Source organism: Kogia breviceps, chromosome 2, assembly GCF_026419965.1.
Source record: "Kogia breviceps isolate mKogBre1 chromosome 2, mKogBre1 haplotype 1, whole genome shotgun sequence".
Taxonomy (NCBI): Eukaryota; Metazoa; Chordata; class Mammalia; order Artiodactyla; family Physeteridae; genus Kogia; species Kogia breviceps.
In genome coordinates, this window is record NC_081311.1 from 49278000 (window position 1) to 49291921 (window position 13922).

The 13922-nt window shown below is 39.8% G+C and overlaps 1 protein-coding gene across 6 annotated transcripts in view; it reads right to left on the minus strand.

Moving 5' to 3' along the window:
• Positions 1-13922, minus strand: part of SHLD2 (shieldin complex subunit 2) — a 95387-nt gene that overhangs the window by 10322 nt on the left and 71143 nt on the right. For 5 of the 6 annotated variants that reach the window (XM_067025212.1, XM_067025213.1, XM_059053919.2 and 2 more), the window contains one exon: positions 3029-3257. In XM_067025212.1, the coding sequence (XP_066881313.1) occupies positions 3029-3257 (229 nt within the window). Of the gene's footprint in view, positions 1-3028; positions 3258-3999; positions 4226-13922 lie in introns of all 6 variants that reach the window. The other variant, XR_010838909.1, reaches the window with a different exon arrangement.

Here is a 13922-nt window from a genome sequence, read left to right on the forward strand (position 1 = left end):
ATATTATTCTATCTATGTACTTTTAAAGACAGGGATATACCTCTTTTAAAAATAAATTATTAAAAAATAAATTGAAGTCCAGATACTACTTGTGGCAATGACTGGGTCTGTGAACATCAATGGCATCAAATAAGGAACATGGTTGTGTTCTGCAATGTAGTTGGCAGCCAACCTTTTACAAACACAATGGTAGCAACCAAGTAACTTTTGGAAGAGGAAACAGAGGATTCACTGTCTTTAACAATGATGATTGGGCATTATCTTCAACTTTGCAAACTGGTCTTCCTGCTGGTACATATTGTGATGTCATTTCTGGAGATAAAATTGGTAATGATTGTACAGGAATTAAAATCTATGTTTCTGGCAATGGCAATGGTAATTCTTCTATTAGTAACTCTGCTGATGATCCATTTATTGTGATTCATGCTGAATCTAAATTATAAAGCTTGAATTAAATACATATACCCGGGGCGGGTGGAAATAAACTGCAAACAGAATTTAGAAAGACTCACTAGTATAGGGGAATTTAGTGTAATAGCTAAAACATGACTACTGATTTTCCCTCTAAAAACTTACTTCCCCCTTTATCCACATGATGATTCTAGTTTCTTTCCTCTTTTACACTCTATACTCTTTCCCCAGGCTATCTCTCTTCCTCCATTCTTTATTTCAACAAATACATACTCGATATCTTGTACCATGCAGTGTGCTAAGCACTGGGTATACACTAGTGAATAAGACAGATCTGGTTCCTTCACTCAAGGAACTTAAGAGTTTAATAGGATAGAAAGACAATAAGCTTTTCAACAATGGTGGCAAGATGATTCAATGGGGATAGAATAATCTTTTCAACCAAGGGTACTGGGAAAACTGAATATCCACATGTAAAAGAATGAAGTTGGACCCACCCTTGCTTATACCACATACAGAAATTAACTCAAAATAGATCATGGACCTACACATAAGAGCTAAAGCTATAAAATTCTTAGAAGAGAATATAGGAGTAAACCTCCATGATCTTGGCTTAGGAATGATACTTTTCTTAGATATGATGTTTCTTTATGTTGCTTGAAAAGCACAAGCAACAAAAAGAAAAACGGATAATAAAAAGTGTTGACAAGGACATGGAGAAACTGCAACCCTCATACATTGCCGGTGAGACTGTAAAATTGTGCAGCAGCTTTGGAAAACAGTTTGGCAGTTCCTCAAAAGGAATAAAAGTTACCATACAACCTAGCAATTCTACTCCTGAGTATACATCCAAGAGAAATGAAAACATGTCCACACAAAAATTTGTACATGAATGTTCGGAGCAGTATTATTTATAATAGCCAAAAAGTGGGGACAATCGGGCTTCCGTGGTGGCGCAGTGGTTGAGAGTCCGCCTGCCGATGCAGGGGACACGGGTTTGTGCCTCAGTACGGGAGGATCCCACATGCTGTGGAGCGGCTGGGCCCGTGAGCCATGGCTGCTGAGCCTGAGCATCCGGATCCTGTGCTCCGCAGCAGGAGGGGCCACGGCAGTGAGAGGCCCGCCTACCGCAAAAAAAAAAAAAAAAAAAAGTGGGGACAATCCAGATATCCATCAGTTGATGAATGGATAAATAAAATGTGGCATATCCATATTATGTGGCAATAAAAAAAATGAAGTACTGATACATGCTACAATATGGATGAACCTTGAAACATGTTAAGAAAAAGTTAAGTCACAAAGGACTGCACACTGTATGATTATTTATATGAAATGTCCAAAATAAGCATATCTATAGAGCCAGAAATTCGACTAGTGGGTGCTATGGGTTGGTGGGAGGGGAGAATAAGTGACTGCTATGGGTATGGGGCTTTGGGGGAGGGGGAGATGAAAATGACCTAAAATTGATTGTGGTGACAGTTGCACAAGCCTGTGACTATACTAAAGCCATGGAACCGTACATTTTAGATGGCTTAATTTGATGGGATATGAATTATATCTCAGTAACGATGTTTTTTAGAAGACAATATGCAAGTAAACGACTTCAGGTACACACACAGGGCACTCTGTTACAGAGAACAAAGGAGGTGACTAAGAAGGCCTTTCTGACGAAGGGCCACTGAACTAAGACACGAGGGAGCCAGCCTCGTGGAGTCAGGCAGAGAAAAGAGCATGTGAGAAAGCCCTAAGGAGGAAAAAGTCAGAGTGTCTAAAGAACTGAAAGAAGGCCGGTACAGCTGCAGCCCAGTGAGCAAGGCAAGGAGTACAGCAGATGAGACCGCAGAGGCGAGTGTGATGGGAAACTCTGGAAAGGTTTTAAAGGAAGGGAGTGGTCACTCTGTCAGCTGTGGAGAATGGACTGGGGGGAGGCGAAGGGAGGGGACCACGCATCTGAATCCAATTTTATTTTCCAGACAAGCAACTTTCAAAGTAAGAGCAAAGTTCATTTACTTATTTATAACAAACATAAATATATGTAAAGGGAAATAAGGCTTATGGACTAAGCTTCTGTAAATTTTCTTAATGTAGTCCATGATAACATGCTGAATATATATGCATACGGTTTTTAGATATTGCAGTATTTAGAAACAGAAAAGAGAATAAAACACTGAGTGCTAGTCTGCTATCCTTAATTTCTAATCGAAACTGAGATACAGAAAGGTTAAACACCTTACTAGCTTCCACAACTCAGAGGTTAGATCATATAATTACTTTTAACCTTTAAATTCCAATAATATGTTAAGGTAGGGAAATGAGTTTCTTATGAGCCCTTTAGAACTTGGTTAAAAATGTAAACCAAGTAAAAGTTTTCTTCAGTATAGCTGCTTAAAGACAATAAAGTCTCCCAATTGCTGCTTTTGAAAAATTCCTGTTATGATTACTGGGCAATTTCTGCTTTCATAAATAGCTATTTATCACTCAGGAGGAACAATTTATTCTCTTGGATTAGCTCTAGTTAGTTCTCATTAGAAAGAGTTGATATATGTAATTTTTTGGTCACTTCCAGTCCTATAATATTAAACATTTTCCATCCCGCTGGCTTGCTTAGTTGCCTTACCTATAGTATTTTTTCTTCATGGTAAATGGCAAGCAGCGAAAACATTGTTTGTAGATCTTGTTCTCATCTGTTTCTAGTTCCAATCCACATTTTGCACAGCCAGTATATATAATATTGGGAAGAGAAGAAAAAATAATCTTCAGAGAACTGTGAGCATTTAGAGTTATCTTCGGAGATGCTGTAATGGGAAACACTAGCTCTAAAATCTGGGCTTTGATTAGAATCACTCCTGTAAAAGACAAACAGAAACACGAATTAGGAGGCCAAAACCATAATTTAATTTACAAACATGGTTAATTATACAGTTGATTCACAGTTACATATAGTAAAGGATACAGCAAGGTCTTGTTCTTGGTCTTCTCTACTCTTTTCCTAGACAGGCTCACTCACGTAGGACTTCCGTATTTACTCTAGAGTGTAAGGGGTGATCTGCCTGCAACTTAGAGTAAAGATTTATTTGGCTAATCTGGCTGAAAAGGTGGATGTTTTCTTCCTCCCTGTCCTCTGGAATCATGAAAAATCAGTTTAATCTTTTTTAGGAGAAATCCCTTTAAACACCTGAAACTAACTAACATGCCATCTCTTCTTTCTTTTTAATTAATCATCATCAAAAGTTAAATAGGAGGTCAGTCATTCTTCTACTCTCTACTTTGTCCAAAAGTAATACACCACTAGCTTACCGTCTTTTTAAACTTTTTTTTCAGTTTCCCACCCATCATCATCCACAGGCTGGGTGTTGGTTACATAGCCACGTGAGCCCTGAGGGTCCTCCCGTACTAAATGTTTTCTGTGTGACTCACCAGGCACCTCAAGCATGTTCATTCACTACTCACTGGGTCATGCACTCACCCATTCAACAAATACTGAGTATCTCTTATCTGCCAGACATTCTTTTTTTCTAATTTATCTTTGCCTTACTGTATACTAGTGAGATTGATGAGTTTATCTGAGCAACCTTCTCTTTTTCTCACCATGTTCAGTTTAAAGGCTTTTTTAAGGCTTTGAATTTGTTCCTCTTCATCCTTTTAGCACACTCCGGGTCAAGAACTCATCATTCGGTGTCCTGTTCCCTTTCCTGGTAATCTCTGCAGGGGTCTCATTAATGGTGACTTTCCTATTCCTAAGCCCTTCAGTTTGCTTCAGTCTTTTAGTGCCTGAAGATTGTTTCGTCATCTCTTCCAATCATGTCATATATCTCTACACAAATTACAAGGGTGTGTAGCGGTCAGCATAACTTATAAACTATAGCAGACTCTTCGTCACGCCTTTCCAAAGACGTGATGAATCACTAAGAAATTATTTAATGAAATAACTCAGTAATTTTATTTTTATTAAAGCATAGCTCACCTATGTTTTTAAAAAAATATATTTATTTATTTATGTGGCTGCGTTGGGTCTTAGTTGCGGCACACGGGATCTTCATTGTGGCATGCAGGGTCTTTCGTTGCAGTGCATGGGCTCTTCGTTGCAGCACGTGGACTTCTCTTTAGTTGTGGCGCGTGGGGTCCAGAGTGTGCAGGCTCAGTACTTGCGGCGCATGGGCTTAGTTGCCCCACGGCATGTGGGATCTTAGTTCCCTGGCCAGGGATTGAACCCTCGTCCCCTGCATTGGAAGGCGGATTCTTAATCACTGGACCACCAGGGAAGTCCCAATAATTTTAGAAGAATGTTAATATAATTGCTAACATTTTGTAAATTTATACAACTCTTGAAAAGAATTAAAAGTTCATGATGAATGTGGATACCGCTTTAAAGGGGTTCACGGCCTGCTGGGCACTGATATTCTGCTGATGGCAGGATACTTCCTTCCTTCCTCCCCTCCTCCCTTCCTTCCTTTTTTTTTATTTTTGGCTGCACCACGCAGCTTGAGGGATCTTAGTTCCCCACCAGGAATTGAACCCAGGCCACTGCAGTGAAAGCGTGGTCCTAACCACTGGACCGCCAGAGAATTCCCAGGATCTTCATTCCTTTACAAGAAGTCAGGCACAGTCTCAACCCCTCTGGCTTTTACTAAGGAAGAGGATCCTCTTGGGAAATTCCCCGTTAATCTCCCTTTCTTCTGTCTTTTATTTAACTATGAAATAGGTTAGAAAAACATTGCTTGTATTTCCACATGCTCTCCCCATGTCTGTCTTAAAAACACATAAACAATGATAAAAACTATGAATTCCACCCTCATAGCTAAACATCAAGAGATTGAAAATAGCTAAAAACACCCTCATAGCTAAACATCAAGAGATTGAAAATAGCTAAAAGGGCCTCTGTGAACACAGGATACTGTTACCAAACACAAATTCGGGTGCCCGGTACATAGTGAGGCTAAACAACCCGAAATGTTAGAGTTTGGAGCAGAGAAAGGTTTACTGCAGGGCCAAGCAAGGAGAATGAGCAGCTCACGCTCAAAAAATCCAAACTCCCTGATGGTTTTCAGGGAGAAGTGTTTTTGTTTTTGTTTTTATTGAAATATAGTTGATTTACAGTGTGCCAATCTCTGCTCTACAGCAAAGTGACTCAGTTATACACATATAGACATTCTCTTTTTTATATTCTTTTCCATTATGGTTTATCACAGGATATTAAATATAGTTACCTATGCTATATATTAGGAACTTGTTTAGGGGGAAGTTTTGCTGGGCAAAATTTGGGATGAGGGCTGCAGGGTGTGACTTTCTTCTGATTGGTTAACAGTGAGGTAACAGGGTGGTGTTCCAGGATTGTCAATCATCAGACTTCTGATTTCAACCAGTCTGGGGTCTCAGCATGTAGTTAACCATCTTCCACCACGGTGGGGGCCTTAGTTCCTGCAGAAGAACTCAAAAATTCTGTTATGTATATTACTTGAGCAGGAACCAGGATCCTGCTTTAATAGTTGCACTATGATTTCTTGACTGCTCCTTCTTTGTTTCTGCATTCCCTTACTTCCCTGGTTAGTAACTGTTGGAATCTACTCTTTGGTATTCAGGAAAGTCTAGGAGGCTGAAGCCTTTATCCTACAAATAAGAAACTGGGGACACAGAAAGGTTTTTGTACTTGGGAAGGCCCCACAGGGTCCTGCTCAGTTTCACAACCAGGGACTGACTATAACAGCGCGAAGTTTCTGCATGGTTTCCCACTGGGAAGTACATCTCCAGGGTATGCAAGAATAGTCCCAATTCCCAGCCTCATCCCCCAAATTAGTGAGTCTATATACTTAGTACCATTAATCATCAAAACTGTAGCCACCTAATTTGTTGTTGTCCATAATGTTGTTCATTTTTATTTTTAAATCTAATTCTAGGTCTCCAATCCCAGCAAGTAGCTGTTTTATGTAAAAGGTAGATAACAGAGTAGACTTCTCTGTGACACCAAATTGAATGTAGCCCCTCTACTGCCTATTCTTCTTGCAGTGACCAGCTCCACAAGCCTGTGGGGCTTTGGGGGTGGGGGGCGGGGACAGGAAGGACATATAAATATGAAACTGGGTTAGAAATTTACATGGCACTACAACACTACCCAAGATTTCACCAAGTAGTATAAATCTAGAGTTTCTATAGCCACTTACTTCCATTTTTGAAAGTTGTATCAAAATTTTGTTTGATATAAAAATTTGTAAATTTTCTATCATCTGTGTTTATTTTCCAGAAGTATTATTAATTTAACTTAACTGTTAGTATTGAAACAGAGCAGGACCCTGTGGGGCTTTCCCAGGTACAAATCCTTTCTGTGTCCTCATTTCTGTTTGTAGGAAATAGGCTTCATTCAGCCTCCTTGATCCTCCCTGAGTTCCGAAGAGCAGATTCAAACAGTTGTTAGTCAAAGAAGGGAGGGGATGCAGAACCAAGGGAGAAGTCAGGAAACAATAGTACAGCAGTGGGGCAGGGTCCTGGTTCCTTTTCATGGAATATACATAACAGTATCTTTGAGCTCTTCTGCAGGAACTTAAGGCCCCCACCCAAGTGGAGGATGGTAACTTCAGGCTGAACACACAGATTCCCAGAGCACCACCCTGCATCTCTCACCCCAAATACTGCCCATAAAACTTCTCCCTGAAAACCACCAGGGAATTGGGATTTTTTGAACATGAGCTGCCCATTCTCCTTGCTTGGCCCTGCAATAAACCTTTCTCTGCTCCAAACTCTGACATTTTGGTTTGTTTGGCCTCACTGTGCATCCATCACATGAACTCATGTTTGGTCACAGTATCAATAAATGTTTCCATGTAGAAGTGGGTATATGGAGTTCTTCTCTGAGAACAAATCTCTGTATTCAATTAAAAGGTGGATTTTTTGAGAGGTGTTGTTGTTTTTGTTTTCTACTTGCATTCTCCTTAGCTTAGTTTTATAATGTAATAATGCTAACCTATAATCACATCTTGGAAAATATTCAAACACACATACCTGAATTAACACAACTTGTAAAATTTTAACCTGGCATTTGGCCAAGGTAGAGTAAGCAACTGGATTTATGCTCCTACCTTGTGATATAATAAAAAGTAAATATTCGGTCTTTGTCCTTAGTTCCTAGCACACAGCTCCAAAAACTCTTGGAAATCTCCCAGAGTGATGAGTATCTTTCTTTGCTAATGAGATAACTAGTGACTGGGGCCCATACGTAGCTTCAGGATGGGGGCTGGTCACCAGAAGGACCAAGGCAGATTAGATGGTTAGAACTTTCAGCCCCACCCACTGACCTCTGCAGAGGGGAATGGGGCTGGAGATTGACCTAATCACCAATGGGCAATGATTTAATCAATAACACCTACACGATGAGACCTTGATTAAAAACCTTAAACAGGGTTCAAGGTGAACACATTGAGATGCTGGGAGGTTGGTGCACCTGGAGAGGGCATGGACGCTCCATGCCCCTTCCCCCATACCTTGCCCTATGTATCTCTTCCATTTAGCTGTTCCTGAGTTGTATCCTTTATAATAAACTGGTATGTAAATAAAGAGAGTTCCTGAGTTCTGTGAGCAGTTCTAGCAAATTACGAGCCTGAAAGTGGGGAGGGCTGTGGGAACTCCCAATTTTGTAGCCAAGTCAGACAGAAGGGTACCTGGAGTACCTAATACTTGAGACTGGCATCTGAAGTAAGGACAGTCCTGTGGGACTGAGCTCTTAAACCTGTGGAGTCTGATACTAACTCCAAGCAGGTAGCAACAAAATTGAACTGTAGGACACCGAGTTGGTGTTCAGAGTTAGAGAAATAGCTGTTGGTGTGAAAAAAACAAAAACAAAAACACAAACAAAAAAATCCCATACATTTGATGTCAGAAGTGTTGTGTATAAAAATAGTTCAGACACTTGAAACAACTAAAAACCAAACAAAATGTATGACAAAACAATTCTCAAGACATTAGATATCAGACAACAAAGGACAGTGATCCCTAACAGATGAGAAACAAAAGATGTAAGCCTGGTGCCACAGCTTACAAAGAGAGTTTCCTGGCTGCGGTGCAGGAAAGGGTACCCAGCCAGAGACTGGTGGTTTCCCTGAGTTGAGAGGAGACAGAGGTTTGAGCCTGGAAGGCTAGTATGGCTAGAGTTCTCAGGGTAGAGTACTAGATAGATGAGAGCTGCAAAGAGAGAGAACTCTGGAGAAATGCAGAGGGAGAACTCTGGAGAAATGCAGAGGGTCCAGCCCTTGGAGAATTCAACTGAGTATTGACCAATATATGTGACCAGAGGCCAAGGAAAGAACCATGGAAAAGGATTACTGGGAACAATCACTGAAGCTTGCACAGAGGTGGGAGTAGTGTATTTTCCCACCAGCTAGAGTGGAAAATCTTGTAATCCATAGGGCACTGGATAGAGTACTTAGAAGCTGTACTTGGAGGAAAATTTATGGCACTAAACTCCTACATTGGAAAAAAAAAGTCTCATATCAACGACCTCAATTTCCACCTTAAGAAAGGTAAAAAAGTGAAACCCAAGAAAGCAGAAGAAAGGAAAAATAAAGATCAGACAAGAGGGCTTCCCTGGTGGCACAGTGGTTGAGAATCCACCTGCCGATGCAGGGGACACGGGTTCGTGCCCTGGTCTGGGAAGATCCCACATGCCGTGGAGCAGCTGGGCCCGTGAACCATGGCCACTGAGCCTGTGCGTCTGGAGCCTGTGCTCCGCAACAGGAGAGGCCACAACAGTGAGAGGCCCGCGTACCACAAAAAAAAAAAAAAAAAAAAAATCAGACAAGAAATCAATGGAATAGAAAAACAGAAAAATTAATGAATATAAAAGGTAGTTGTTTGAGAAGATTCGTAAAATTGGTAAAACTCTAGCGAAAATGATCAGTAAAAAAAAAGAGAGAGGACACAAATTAGCAATATCAGGTAATACGTTACAAGTCCAAGCTTGCCCTGTTCACCACCAGACAGGCCAATGAATCGGAGACTAGGAGTTGAGGCAAGGAATAAGACTTTATTCAGAAAGCCAGCAGACCGAGAAGATGGCAGAATAGTGTCTCTGAAAAACCATCTTTTCTGGGTCTGGATGCCAGTTTCTTTTATACAATCAGAGAGGGAGAGGCGGTGAGGAAGTAAAATAAAAGGGCCATCAGTCTCGCAAAATATCTCCTGTAATGACCAAGTCAAATAGATCCAACGTTGAGTCCGATTTACTTCTTCCCAGTTACCAATATTACTATAGATTCTACATATATCAAAAAGGATAATAAGATAATATTATAACTTTATGCCAATAAATTGTTGTTGCTGTTGTTGTGCCAACAACCTAGATGAAATGAACAGATTTCTTGAAAGATACAAACTACCAAAGCTCACTCAAGAAGAAACAGATAACCAGAATAGCCCTATATCTATTAAATAAATTTAATTTGTAGTTAAACCTTCCAATAAAGAAAACTTCAGGCCCAGATGGCTTCCCTGAGTTCTACCAAACATGTACAGAAGAAATCAATTTAATTCTAAACAAACTCTTCCAGAAAACTGAAGAGGAAAAACTACATACCAACTCATTCTATGAGCATTGCTCTAACACCAAAACCAGAAAAAGATATGTAACAGAGAAGAGCTAAATGGGACTCCATGTTGGATCTGTCTCTTTGACTTTAACCTTTGCTTTCCATTGCTTTTGTTATTATAATCATACATAATGGCCTACCTCAGGGAACCCTGCCCACCTGTGAATGGCTGCAAGAAAGAAGAAATTAACACATCCCCTCACTGAGGCTGGCCATTCCATGAGATGTTTTTCAAGACTGATGGACCTTTTTACTTTACTTCCTCACCACCTCTCCCTCTCTATTTTGCTTTTTTACTTTACTTCCCTCTCTGACTCTATAAAAGAAACTAGAATCCAGACCCCGATAAGATGGTCTTTGGGGGACCCTAGTCCGCCATCTTCTTGGTCTGCTGGATTTCCAAAGAAATTCGTATTCCTTGCCTCAACACCTCATCTCCCGATTTACTGGCCTGTCACGCAGTGAGCAAAGTAAGCTTGGACTCGGTAACAGTTACTACAAGAAAAGAAAACTTCTGACAACACAGACATAAAAATTCTTATTAACAGATGTTAGTGGGAATTCCCTGGCAGTCCAGTGGTTAGGTCTCTGTGCTTTCACTGCCAAGGGCCCAGGTTCTATCCCTGGTCAGGGAACTAAGATCTCACAAGCCATGCATGGTGCAGCCAAAAAAACAAAAAACCCAGAAGCGCAAAGTTGGTTTAATATGCAAAAATCAATCAATGTAATTAATTATATTAAAAGATTGGAAAAAAACTATGATCATCTCAATCAATGGTGAAAAAAGCATTTGAAAAAGCCTAACATCCATTTCTGATTTTTAAAAAAATTTTTTTCAGGACTTCCCTGGTGGCACAGTGGTTAAGAATCCTCCTGCCAATGCAGGGGACACGAGTTCAAGCCCTGGTCCAGGAAGATCCCACATGCCGCGTACACCACAACTACTGAGCCCATGCACCACAACTACTGAAGCCCGCACGCCTAGTGTCCGTGCTCCGCAACAAGAGAAGCCACCGCAATGAGAAGCCCATGCACTGCAACGAAGAGTAGTCCCTGCTCGCCACAACTAGAGAAAGCCTGCACACAGCAACAAAGACCCAACACAACCAAAAATAAATTTAAAAAAAAAGAATTAAAAAACAATTTTTTTCAGAAAACTAGGAATAAAAGGGAACTTCATCAACCTGATAAAGGTATCTATGAAAAACATACTGCCAATATCATACTTAATAATGAAAGAATAAATGCTTTCTCTCTAAGATCAGAAACAAGGTAAAAATGCTTGCTCTTACAACTTTTTTTCAATGTTGTATTAGAGGAGCTATCAAGTGTAATGAGGAAAGAAAAATAAATAAAAGGCATCCAGACTGGTAAGAAAGAAGTAAAACTGTCTTAACACAAATAAAATGACCATCTATGTAGAAAATCCAAATCCACCAAAGAGTTGCTATTGAGCTCAGTGGGTGTAGCAAAGTCACAAAATACAAGGTCAATATACGAAAATCAACTATATTTCTATATATTACCAATAAACAGTTAAAACTAAAATTCTTAAAAATACCATTTATAATAGCATAAAAATAGAAACTAGGGATATGTCAAACAATGTGAAAGTCCTATACTCTGAAAACTACAAAACACAGCTAAGGAATTAAAGAAGATCTAAACAAATGGAGAGATACATCTTGTTCAAGGATTGGCAAACTCAGTGTTCAGATGCTTCAGTTCTTCCCCATATTGATCTATAGCTTCAACACAATCCCAATCAAAATCCCAGTAGGCATTTTTTGTAGAAATTGACAAACTGATTCTAAAATCCACATGGAAATACAAAGGTTATAGAACAGCCAAAACAACTTTGAAAAGAACAAAGTTGGAAGGCTAACAATATCTGACTTCAAGACTTATCAGTGTAAAACTACAGTAATCAAAATAGTGTGCTATTGGTGGAAAGATAGACAAATAGATCAATAAAACAGAAGAAAGTCCAGAAATAGACCATACATGTGGACAACTGATTTTGACAAAGGTGCAAAGGCAATTCAATGGAATAATCTTTTCAACAACTAGTGCATGAGCAACTGGATAGTAATACAGCAAAAAACAAACAAAAAAACCCCAACTTCAAGCCATACCTCACATTATATACAAAATTAACTCAAAATAGATCATAAACTCAAATTTCAAATCTAAAACTCTAAAACTTTTAGAATAACACGTAGGAGATAAATTTTTGCGACATGGGGTCAGGCAAAGATTTCCTAGAAATGACACCAAAAGCACAATTCATACAAGAATACATGGATAAACTGGACTTCATTAAAATTTAAAACTTGTGCTCTTCAAAATACCTGGGTAAAATAATGAAAAGACATGTAAAAGACTACAACAAAGGCAAGCAAAAGACAAGCAACATTCTTCCAAAGCTTATAGTTGATAAAGAATTTTTATCCAGGGAGTTCCCTGGTGGCCTAGTGGTTAGGATTCCGGGCTTTCACTGCCGTGGCCCAGGTTCAGTCCCTGGTCTGGGAACTGAGATCCTGCAAACTGCACAGCACAGCCAAAAAAAGGAAAGAAAAATAATTTTTACCCAGAACATAAAGAACTCTCAAAATTCAATAAAACAATCAAGTCAATTTTTTTAGGTAGGCAAAAGATTTCAATTGACACTTCATCAAAGAAGATATATAGCTGGCAATTAAGTACATAAAAGATGTTCAACACCATCAGTCAATAAGGAAATGCAAATTAAAACCACAATGATCCATTACTACACACGTATTAGAATGAACAAAATTAAAAAGAATGTCCATACCAAGTGTTGAGGTAGGTGTGGAAAAAACAGAATTCTCATACACTGCTGGTGGAAATGTAAAATGATACAACTACTTTGGAAAACAGTTAGGCAGTTTCTTTATTTTTATTTTTTTGGCAGTTTCTTTAAAAGTTAAACATATGCCTACCATATAATCCAGCTATTGACTCAGCTCCTAGGTATATACTCATGATAAAAGAAAGACTATGTCCATATAATGCCTTATACTTGAATGTTTATAGAAGCTTTATTTATAATAGCCAAGAACTGGAAACAACCCAGATGTCCATCCACAGCTGAACAGATAAACAAATCACAGTATATTTATATAATATGTACTACTGATACAAACAACCACACAGATACATCTCAAAGAATTTGCTAAGTTAAAGACGCCAAACAAAACAATGTACGTACTGCGTGAGTCCATGTATATAAAACCATAGAGAATTCAAAGTAATCTTTACTGACAGAAGCAGATTGATTGCCTGGAAAGATCTGGGGCAGGGATGAGGAGTCAGAAGAGATTACAGAGAGACAGCTGACGGTTTCATGACTGTGGTGATGGTTGCACGGGTTTCATGTCAAAACTCACCAATGTGAATGTGCATGCTTTAAAAAAGGGTAATTGGGCTTCCCTGGTGGCGCAGTGGTTGAGAGTCCGCCTGCTGATGCAGGGGACACGGGTTTGTGCCCCGGTCCGGGTGGATCCCACACGCCGCAGAGCGGCTGGGCCCGTGAACCATGGCCGCTGAGCCTGCGCGTCCGGAGCCTGCGCGTCCGGAGCCTGTGCTCCGCAATGGGAGAGGCCACAACAGTGAGAGGCCTGCGTACCGCAAAATAAATAAATTAATAATAAAAAAAATTTTTTTTAATAAAAAAGGGTAATTTCCTGTGTGAAAATTACATCCCAAAAACCCTGTTAAATTTTTTTTTTTTAATCTGACACTCTGAATAACATTTGAAAAGCACTAACTCTGGACTTCCCTGGTGACACAGTGGTTCCTGCCTGCCAATGCAGGGAACACGGGTTCAAGCCCTGGTCCAGGAAGATTCCACATGCCGCGGAGCAACTAAGCACATGTGCCACAACTACTGAGCCTGCTCTCTAGAGCCTGTGAGCC